Consider the following 9,388-nt stretch of genomic DNA (forward strand, 5'->3'; position numbering starts at 1 on the left):
GTATCCATACACAACATTTGTAAAAATATTTATGCAATATTAATACAGCACGCAGATCATCCTTTTTATAAATATTACAAGACATCCTAAACGTACTGGAGATAATCTCGAGGAAATATCATACTTACAACAGAAACAACGTGCTCGTTATGTTTAAACACAAATAATAGAACAACGGCCTATAGTAGTAATGACAAGCTGTTAAGGAAGACAGTGCAAAAAATGTATATGTAAGTATGCGAATACGCGATATTGCTGAAATGTTCGCATATCGCATGTTGCATATTCGCATATTTATATACATACATATATTTTTCCACTGTCATCCTTAACGCCTCGTCATTATTATTATACATTTTTGAGATATTATGCTACCTATGTAATTATTCTAGACACTTTATTATTATACAATTATACATATATTCCTTCATTATATTTCGATGAATTCTGAATATCTATCGAAAATTAAGATATCCGCTCTTTTCTTAATATTAATAGATAACAATTAAAATTTTGCTATAAACATTCTAGAATATACTCGTATATGGAGGACGAGAAACTAACTCACTTGCAATGTGTTTAATATATGGACTATGGAAATTTTGAATTTTCTCGATTAACATACCTGTTAGTACATGTCTGTTTGTTAAAAGAGAACCACCACATTGAAAGCTGTATATTCTCTCAAATCTTTTTTTTCTAATAAGGTAGATTGCAACTACCCACGGCCACTGGCCTGGTAATGAGGTCTCACCATTGGGGATCAGTCTATTTGTACTATCGGTGTAGTAACTGGTAACATCGCATTCGGCATTGCTATTGTAACTCGGATTGTTTATGCGGTAGCCACTCGAATTTCGATGCCACGGTTGAAAATCTTGCGACAGTGGTTCTTCGTTTGGAGGGTACACAATATGCCCCAATTCGATATTGGCTAGGATATTTCTATTTGACGCTGAGATGCAACGGAATATATCTCTTAAATCACACATTAATTTAGAAGACAAAAAGAGTTTTATTTTCTTTCGAGAATATAAATAATTTCCAACCAAAATAAATAATGGTAAAATTCTTTTTACCTAAAGATGGAAAATGATATGCACGATAAAAACGAAATAGTCATCGTTTTAATAAGAGTTTTACTATTATCTCCTACTAGACAAGGAGGGGGAAGGGAGAAGAAGGACGAACGGAGGCGGAGGAAAGGGAAGGGAGAAAGGGAGAAGAGGACGAGGAGGACGAAAAAGGGGGGAGGGAAGGAGGAGAGAAGAAGAGAGAGGGACAGGAAAGGGCGGGAGAGGGAAAGGGGGAGAAAAGGGAGGAGGAGAGAAGGAGAAGATTAGTATGGAGAGGAGTAGAGGGCACGGACAGGGAGAAGAGGTTATGGAGGATTAGGAGGGCGGTAAGAAACACGATAGGGAGGGATATAGAGATATGGGATATAGTAGAGAGGATAGGGGAGGGGGAAGGATAGTAGTGATCACGGAAATAGTGGAGGAGGAGGATAGAGAGGAGACGATGGTGAAGACAGACTTTCTAAGGGCGAAATGAGGGCTGAAAGGTTAGGTGGAGGATGTTGGAAAGGGCGAAGGTAGAGAGGAGCAAAGGGAGAAGAGTGAGGGTGGAAAATAGGAGAATGTGGGTGGATGGGAGAGAGTGGATATGGGAAAGGGGATTAGAGGAGGGAGAGGGAGAGTGGAGAGTTAGATAGTGGGTCGGGGAAGGGAGCAGAGGAAAGTGCCAGATATAAGACTTTGATGTTATAGGTGAGGAGAAGGAGAGAGGCAGGAGGGAAGAGAGGAAGAGAAGAAGGATGGAGAGTGGCACAGGAAGAGCGAGAAAAGGAGGATGGAGGACGAGGAAGGGAGAGAACGAGAGAGGAGAAGAAAAAAGAAGAAAGGTCAAGGAAGGAGAGAAACAACGGAGCGGGACGGGACGCAGGACAGAGGAAATGGAGGAGGGTATAGAGGGTGGGGCGAGTGGGAGGGGGGCAACAGAGTGTAAAGGTCGCCTATGGCCAGGTCGCGGAAAAACGGGGAAAAGGAATGGAAAGGGTTCGGGAACGCTCCCTGAAAAAGCGCTTTGTAGAGCCCGAAAGGGAAAAACAATAAACTTATTCTATTCTATTATCTCCTACTATAGTAAGTTAAAATTTCCATGTAGGCAGATGCGAGTAAAAATTAACTTCATTTAATTCGACAGAATTAATGACATTATTTCTCGCTTCTTCTTTTTCCTTGAATATATTTATGTAACATTTGTAATGCATTTTAATCAAATACGCTACTCACCTGCGGAGCCAAAGCAATATTGCCGATTATTAAACCATATCGCGGATAATGTCGGAAATTTTGCGCCCGAAGGAAAATTAATATGATACACTAAAGGTCTGCCTTGTCGAATGGCTTGAATGGTCTCTTTTATCGGTCGTGCCAATTCTAATTGAAATAACCCATTCTAGAACGCAAGGATACTTCAGCTATGTCTAATAAATGGACTTTTTAGCTAACATTCGCGATGTGGTTAGCACTTAATCCTCTGACAGTTAAGCTATTTATTTCTATTTATTAAGAAATAAAGTTAAGAAATGACACGTTAGACAAAAATTGCAAATAAAACTTGTACATTAAACCCTGATTACACAACCCTACAAAAAAAATTTTTTGTCCAGCGGACCAGACTAGTCAATTCCTATGTATTTTGGGTCGCTGAATTCGAATCCGAGGTCAGAATTCTAAAGTTGGCTCGGTTTTTCTTCCTAACTTCAAAAAACATACTTTTTTGGTACATTTTATGCCATAATAAAAAAACGTGAGCTAGTTTTTAAATTCTGACCGTGAATTCAAATTTAGAAAGTTAAGTTACATAATACTTGACTAGATTTATCATATTCAAAATGGTGGATCCAATATGGCGGATGTTTATAAAATTGGTCCGATTCGCTTGAAACTTGGTACTCGGGGGTTTTTAGGGTCGCTGATTACGAATCTGAAGTTAGATCCATGGGCGTACCTACGTTGGGGCAGGGAGGGGCACCTCCCGTAGGGGAGGGGGTAGGTACCCACCCTCCCCTAGAAATAGAAATTTATTCTACCAACAATTTCTATGAATGTCACAGGAAATTCTTTTCCGTGTAAGGTTGTGTTGCTACATACCTGTATATAAGGTAGAAAACAGAAAAAGTATAGTAAAATATAAATGAACATAGTACAAAAAATGTAATACAAATTCAATATGAATAGACAAAATATAAAAAGATACGACTGCGACTGAGAAATTACTCCTTTTTTTATGGTATCGTACTCTCTTACATTCAAAAGATCTTCGCAATGACTGTCTTTTAGGTTTCTTCTTTTCGACAGGAATGTCTCGTTTGAGGTTCCAACAGAAATCAGCCATCATATTCACATCCCACCTTCCTTGATATCGTTGCTCTATTGATTTGATGTCCTGATGGAATCTTTCTCCCTGTTCCTCGCTAAAATCACCTAAATTTTCTGGGAAGTAATTTATATGAGAATTCAAAAAATGCAGGGAGGATAGCGGTGGGGGTGGAAGGTAGAATCTATTTCTAGGGGAAGGTGGGCGCTGCCCCTCCCTGCCCCAACGTAGGTGCGCCCATAGATCTAACTTCAGATTCGTAATCAGCGACCCTAAAAACCCCCGAGTACCAAGTTTCAAGCGAATCGGACCAATTTTATAAACATCCGCAATATTGGATCCATCATTTTGAATATGATAAATCTAGTCAAGTATTATGTAACTTAACTTTCTAAATCTGAATTCACGGTCAGAATTTAAAAACTAGCTCACGTTTTTTTATTATGGCATAAAATGTACCAAAAAAGTATGTTTTTGAAGTTAGGAAGAAAAAACGAGCCAACTTTAGAATTCTGACCTCGGATTCGGATTCAGCGACCCAAAATACATAGGAATTGACTAGTCTGGTCCGCCGGACAAAAAAAAATTTTTTTTTGTGGGGCTGTGTTATCTGTGTTAGATCACGAGTAAACTGTATATTTTACATTTAATTGAGACGGAAAACTTATAGTCAACCCAACTGGCTAATTATTTAATCAATTTATTACACTGCACGCTGTGTAATAAATTGATTCAATAATTAGCCAGTTGGGTTGACTATAAGTTTCCCGTCTCAATTTCTAATCATTAGTGGTGACAATAAGCAAACTTTCCCTTTGTCTTTTACATGTAAGTTCAGTTTAAGACATTCAGCTTAAGACAAAATTCAGATTAAGACATATACTTACCAAAGAATCATCGGTAACGTTTAAGGCAACTTTTACATAAAACATTTCGTCATTTTCTGGTGGAGATGTGATTTCGAGTCTTCCCAATATCTTGAATGTTTCAGGATTTATTGTGTATGTGAAGTATTCCGAACACAACATTGTACCATGCACCATGGTACAAAGTAGGTGCGGCATCACAGCGAATAATATAAAAATCTTAGACATGTTATGAGTCCTCCTGTTACAAAAGTAACAAAAATTTATATATCCTAAGAAATACTACACATCTAACATGACCAATGAAATCTACTGTGACAATGCAATTGTATAACTAATGTATACATACTTAATATTTCTATTTTTTCGTGAAACAAATTCCTATGTAATCAATTCGATTAGAGAAGAGAATCCTGGTACATAATGCCAAATAATTTATTGTCATTTATCAGGGATGTAAACCAATATGACCACGTATCCCCATCTTGTAATATATCAGTACCGTGCTACAATTTCTATCAATAGTTAGAATATTCATCACGTGTTGCGAGTTATATTTCATTATTTTTTGTTTTAGGTCTTACTTACATATATATTACTTATTCGTACTTATTTTTGGTGGAACACTTCTTCAGTCACTTGCGAAATATTTAAAAGTCTTTTTCGTATTGATTTAAAATAAAATTAAATACTGTGACTGGTTTCACATAATCAGAATGCTAATTCTCAGATCGACGTTGCTACAGCTTCACCGTATCGTCGTATGACTAACCGGTTCTCTGTCGGAACGTTTTGAAACATGTTTATACTTTTCGTGTTGCGTCGTGGCTGGTGCCAGTAGTGGGGTATCGAAAATCAAGTAATGATACGTTAATCAATGTCATTAAGTTCATAAGTCAGGGCTCAAAGCGTACAAAAATGCAATGAACATCTTTTCCTTTTTGTTGGTTAGATAATAACAACTGTAGAGAAAAATGTTTTGGAACGTAAACCTGAATCTAAGTGCGCGTTCCTAAACTCCTTATAAAAGTGGCGCAACAATTCTGTCCATCACTGGAAATACATCGTTCATGCCTACCATGCAAATATGTACACATATAACCGCATTTATACACTTTACGTGCACATACATGGAAAATGTACGTACGGTCTATGTGCCAAAATTTATATGGGAAGGCATCAGTGATGCCTAGTGTACGAACAACAAAACTTAAGAAAGTACCGAGTCACACGTTTAAAAAATATAATTTATTAATATATGTAAATTAAAACATTCTCTCGATTTTCAAAAAGTATTGAATATGTGTATCGATAAACATATTGTAACATGTGTTATTATTAATAATCTTTATTATTAAGAAATTCAATATGACAGAAATTTATATGTGGCACCTTATTCATTCTGTTTTGTATTCAGATAGGAGACACATTACAAGACACATACAATCCTCACGCGTAACTGTACATATGTACATAAGTACTGCGTCTTCGAATAAACTTTCATAAAGAAACTTATCGATTAACATGTATAGCAGTTTGCAACGTTAGACGAACGTTACATCGAAATCTGTTGTTGAATCCAGGGTATGTATTTGGCCACATCAACATAAATGATATATTTAACTAGAGCGCAGAGCGAATTTCCAGAAGGTAAAGCTCGCGAAACAATACCACGCAACTCATAACTGCCAGTGATATTATTCAAAAGTATCAGCCCGTTTCCACCGTCACCGTGACAAGGACCCAGTCCATCTTGCGAACCAGCGCAAAAGGTATTATCCGATATCATGAAAATGAATCTAGAATCCGTCCAGAGACAGATCTCCTGCAATTTGTGGAACAAACTTCAATTTGAGGCTTGTAATCAATTTGACACATACAGTTGTCACAGATATACGTAATGAATAGTAATTTTATAATAGCAATTACCTACTTACTTGACTCACTATCGTCGCCCTCACCATCCGCTGATCGTCAAGATCACGACGATTAAACTTGTCTTTACCCCATCCTACGACATATCCCGTCCTACTAACGACGTCTTCAAGTTTACTTGAGCCGGACCATAGGCAAATAGGCCTGATGAGAGGAGTGAACTCGACGATGTTCTTGAGGGTCACAACCGCGAGATCGGAATCAGCTTTAAGATAGTGAATATAATCGGGATGAATCACGTAGCTCGCGACTTTTCGATTGGCAGATCTATCTCCGCGCAATGGATTCAAGTTAAATCGCCCCAGAACCACTTCCAACATGTCGATGGGTACTGTTTCGTTACTGGTAGTTACGTGCAGTTTCATACAGTACCCCGCTGTAAAAAAGACATACGTATGACTTATATTTAGTAACGATCCAAACTTTCTATCCGGAGGCATCCTGTACGCCCTACCAATATTACATACTTCAAATGTGATACTCTGGAATTTAATTAAATCGCTTAATTTAGTATGACATAAAATACCTGTGTATGCATAAAAACATTTATATTGATACAGCGCCCAAATAACTCTTTTTATATACATCACAACAAGTTCTTAACGTACTGGAGATAATCTCGAGGAAATATTATGCTTAAAACAGAAAGTACATGCTCGTTATGTGTAAATACAAATAATAAAAAAAGGTCTGAAATAATGAAGAAGAGCTGTTAAAGATGACAGTGCGAAAATATGTATATGTAAATATTTGATATACGAATGTTTCGGAAATACTGCGCCATCGTTTACTAAACAGCGCATACTTTTCTGCGCCACGCTCGCTACTTCTTAATATTAATGGATAAAAATTATTATTTTACTAAAAACAATCCGGAAATTGTACGTAGGACTGGAAACTAACTCACATACAGTTAGTTCAATACATGGACTATGAAAATAATGACATTTCTCGATTAACATACCTGTTAATATATGTCTGTTTGTTAAAAGTGAACCACCACATCGAAACTTCTGTGTTCTTCGATACCCTCCTGTTTCAATAACGAAGATTGCGACTACCCACGGCCATTGGCCTGGTAATGAGGTCTCACCATCGGGGATCAGTTTATTTGTTCTATCGGTGTAGTAACCGGTAACACCGCATTCGGCGTTGTTATTGTAGTACGGATTGTCTATGCGGTAGCCACTCGAATTTCGATGCCACGGCTGAAAATCCTGAGGCAGTGGTTCTTCGTTCGGAAGGTACACAATATGCCCCACCTCAATATTGGCTATGATACTTCCACTAGCCCCTGACAATGCAATGGAACATATCTCTTAAATCCCACATTAACTCAGAATACGAAAAGAGTTTCATTTCCTTTTGAGAATATAAATAATTTCCAACCAAAATAAATAATGGTAAAATTCTTCGTACCTAAAGATGGAAAGCGATAAGCACGATAAAAATGAATTAGTGACCATTTTAATGAGAGTTTTACTATTTATCTCTTACGACACCAGGCAGATGCAAGAAAGAATTAAGGACTGTATTAATCGCTTCTTTTTCGTCGATTATAGGTATGTTATATTTGTACTTCATTTTTATCAAATACGGTACTCACCTGCGGGGCCGACACAATATTGCCGATTATTAAACCATATCGCGGATAATGTTGGCAATTTTGGGTCCGAGGGAAAATTAATATGATACACCAAAGATCTGCCTTGTCGAATAACTTGAATGGTGTCTTTTATCGGTCGTGCCAATTCTATTCGAAATACCCCATTCTAGAACGCAAAGATAATTAAGCTATTTCTAATGAATAGACAGATGACTAACGATAAATTCTCTTAAGAATGAAATTAACCAGTTGTGTGGGATTGCAAGGGATGGAAGGAGCGAGCAATAGTTGACTCTCAGATTCAATTGCTTGTCGAGCTTTTAATTGTGTTTACCCTTTACAAGACGAGGATACAGGCGACGATTTAAATTGAGCGATGCCGTTTACGCCCAGTTCGGCGGATCGCGTAGGAAATACGCGGAAGTACCGCGCGCGCGGTTCGCGGGAGAAGTCCCAAAAAAAACGAGACCTCGAAGCGAGCGACAGGCGAAGAGCGCGTAGGCCGCGACGAATGACGCTATCCCGCGCGACGCGACAGACACCGTTCGACAATTTTCTCTGGCAATCGTCACTCGATACCCGAAAGCGCTTATCACCCGGAGTAAAAATTCCAATCGCGACTCACAAGAACGAGAGAGCGGCGGGCTCGCCGGGCCGGGGTTTTATACCGTCCCTCTCCCTCCGGATCTCTCGAGCTTGAGAGTCGACAAAATAAAGCCGTACCAACAATTTCAAATGAAACCGATCGTCCGGACACCTCGAGAGACAAACAGTCGGCGTTCGCACAGCGTTAGCGGGCAATCAGCTGTTTTCGCCGAAACTGACTCGCTATTCCTCGAATGCTTCTGTCTCGCTTAGGTAGACGACAGCAAGAGAGAAGCGAAGCGAATATTTGCCTAAGACGCTCTCAAGGTGTACGGACAATCGAGCCGTCAGCCGATCGGGCAAACATCGCGATTCTCGTTTGTTCGGCGACGGTGTATAATATTTGTATAATGCCTAAGAATTTAGTTCGAGGCGATCTCGAACACCAGTTAAAGGTAAGCTTTGAGAGTACAATGCAACTACAAGGCGTAAAATTACTTTCGAGTTAAAATTATATGCGGAAAGAAATTAACGTTTTACAATCTTTAATAATAAAATATATAGTTGAATATTTCGCCTCCTTAACTAACATCCGCGATGTGGTAACACGTAAATCCTCTGACAGGTAAGCTATTTATTTCTATTTATTAGGAAATAAAATTAAGAAATGACAAACCAGACAAAAATAATTGGTAATTTCCACATTTCTTCCTCATCATTAAAGTAGACAAATTAGAAATTTGCACATTGCTTCCATTGTTACGGCTTCTTCATACAGGAAGCTTTAAGAGAGAAATCTAACTTTACTACGATGTTTCTTGAAAGTATTCAAATTATTCTTATTTCGGCTCTTAAAGCTTCCTCTATTAGGAAGCCATGTGCAAATTTCTAATTTGCACACTTTACTTTACTTTTTTTTCTAATTAGAAATTTGCACATTGCTTCCATTGTTATGGCTTCCTCATAGAGGAAGCTTTAAGAGCCGAAATAAGAATAATTTGAATACTTTCAAGAA

At 38.2% G+C, this 9,388-nt stretch overlaps 2 protein-coding genes across 6 annotated transcripts; both read right to left on the minus strand.

The window, feature by feature from the left end:
• Window positions 1-34: 34 nt before the first annotated feature.
• Window positions 35-5,232, minus strand: LOC105556044. 5 transcript variants are annotated; one of them, XM_012003103.1, is made up of 5 exons: window positions 4,836-5,231; window positions 4,597-4,753; window positions 4,269-4,488; window positions 2,292-2,457; window positions 35-976 (listed from the first exon to the last, which is right to left on the minus strand). In XM_012003103.1, the coding sequence occupies exons 3-5, from the start codon at window positions 4,473-4,475 to the stop codon at window positions 528-530; spliced, it is 822 nt and encodes a 273-aa protein (XP_011858493.1). In that variant the 5' UTR covers window positions 4,476-4,488; window positions 4,597-4,753; window positions 4,836-5,231; the 3' UTR covers window positions 35-527. The 5 variants fall into 5 exon arrangements, with proteins under 5 accessions (XP_011858493.1, XP_011858494.1, XP_011858495.1 ...); XM_012003104.1 differs by having other exon boundaries at window positions 4,597-4,762; XM_012003105.1 differs by lacking the exon at window positions 4,597-4,753 and having other exon boundaries at window positions 4,857-5,232.
• A 347-nt stretch (window positions 5,233-5,579) lies between these two features.
• LOC105556045 (serine protease gd-like) lies at window positions 5,580-8,107 on the minus strand. Its single transcript, XM_012003107.1, has 5 exons — window positions 8,035-8,107; window positions 7,789-7,954; window positions 7,147-7,476; window positions 6,185-6,558; window positions 5,580-6,072 (listed from the first exon to the last, which is right to left on the minus strand). The coding sequence occupies exons 4-5, from the start codon at window positions 6,545-6,547 to the stop codon at window positions 5,803-5,805; spliced, it is 633 nt and encodes a 210-aa protein (XP_011858497.1). The 5' UTR covers window positions 6,548-6,558; window positions 7,147-7,476; window positions 7,789-7,954; window positions 8,035-8,107; the 3' UTR covers window positions 5,580-5,802.
• Between the last annotated feature and the right edge of the window lie 1,281 nt (window positions 8,108-9,388).

Source organism: Vollenhovia emeryi, unplaced genomic scaffold, assembly GCF_000949405.1.
Source record: "Vollenhovia emeryi isolate VEMERY1.0 unplaced genomic scaffold, V.emery_V1.0 DF940406.1, whole genome shotgun sequence".
Classification (NCBI taxonomy): Eukaryota; Metazoa; Arthropoda; class Insecta; order Hymenoptera; family Formicidae; genus Vollenhovia; species Vollenhovia emeryi.